The following is a 754-nucleotide window of genomic DNA, read 5'->3' on the forward strand; positions in this document are numbered from 1 at the left end:
TCTCAACAATTTGTGGTATTTTTTAAAATGTTTTTCCAAAGGTAAACAAATTTTCTAGTGAAATAAGAACTGTCTACTATTTATCTAGTTTTATGTATGCATATATAGATGTCATTGATCGTTAGATATACGGGAAGATATATATATAAAACTTTGTCAACTGTAATTAGCGGGTTTTGCTATGAGTTAGCGCTTTCTGAGCGAGTGGAGCTGGCACCGCTTAATATTTGTGTAGAGTAGATTTCAGTTGTTTACGTCGTGTCGAGGAACAGGTAAAGGCAGAGATGAAATAAATGTTGTACGCGGAGCAGAGCCATGACTGACAAGGAACCAGATATGGCGGAGACACTACCGCCGCCTGCTCCGAAGATTCAGTTGCCTGTCATAGAGGAACTTAACCTCTATGTCAACTCTAAGATAGCGAAGATCATCGCCACTGCGGTTGTGGTGTGCTTCATCACTTACCACGGGTTCCTCCACGCAGTCGATGGTAAGTTAATTTGGATGGGAAACAAGGCAGTGCCCTCGGGGTTCACGGTTTAATTTTGGAGTCTGTGACTTTTGACAATGAGACTAAGGATAAAGAGAATAAGCTTCATTCCTAAAGATTAGAAGGAAAAATGTGATGAATTTTTTTTATATATAGACTTTTCCTGCTTCTATTCGGGTAATTTTCTATTTTTATTAGATGTGAAAGAACTGAAATGACCAAGTAACAATCATTTGTAAATTTTATATTATTATATTTAACCCG

The 754-nt window shown here is 37.5% G+C and overlaps 1 protein-coding gene across 1 annotated transcript in view; it reads left to right on the forward strand.

Annotated features, from left to right (window-relative positions):
• The first annotated feature begins 246 nt into the window (after nt 1-246).
• The window catches only part of LOC119593021 (N-acetylneuraminate 9-O-acetyltransferase-like), a 28,303-nt gene continuing 27,795 nt past the window's right edge, over nt 247-754 (forward strand). The window contains exon 1 of the mRNA XM_037941916.1: nt 247-490. Within this exon, the coding sequence (XP_037797844.1) occupies nt 316-490 (175 nt within the window). The 5' untranslated portion in view covers nt 247-315. The remainder of the gene's footprint in view (nt 491-754) is intronic.

Source organism: Penaeus monodon, chromosome 31, assembly GCF_015228065.2.
Source record: "Penaeus monodon isolate SGIC_2016 chromosome 31, NSTDA_Pmon_1, whole genome shotgun sequence".
NCBI lineage: Eukaryota > Metazoa > Arthropoda > Malacostraca > Decapoda > Penaeidae > Penaeus > Penaeus monodon.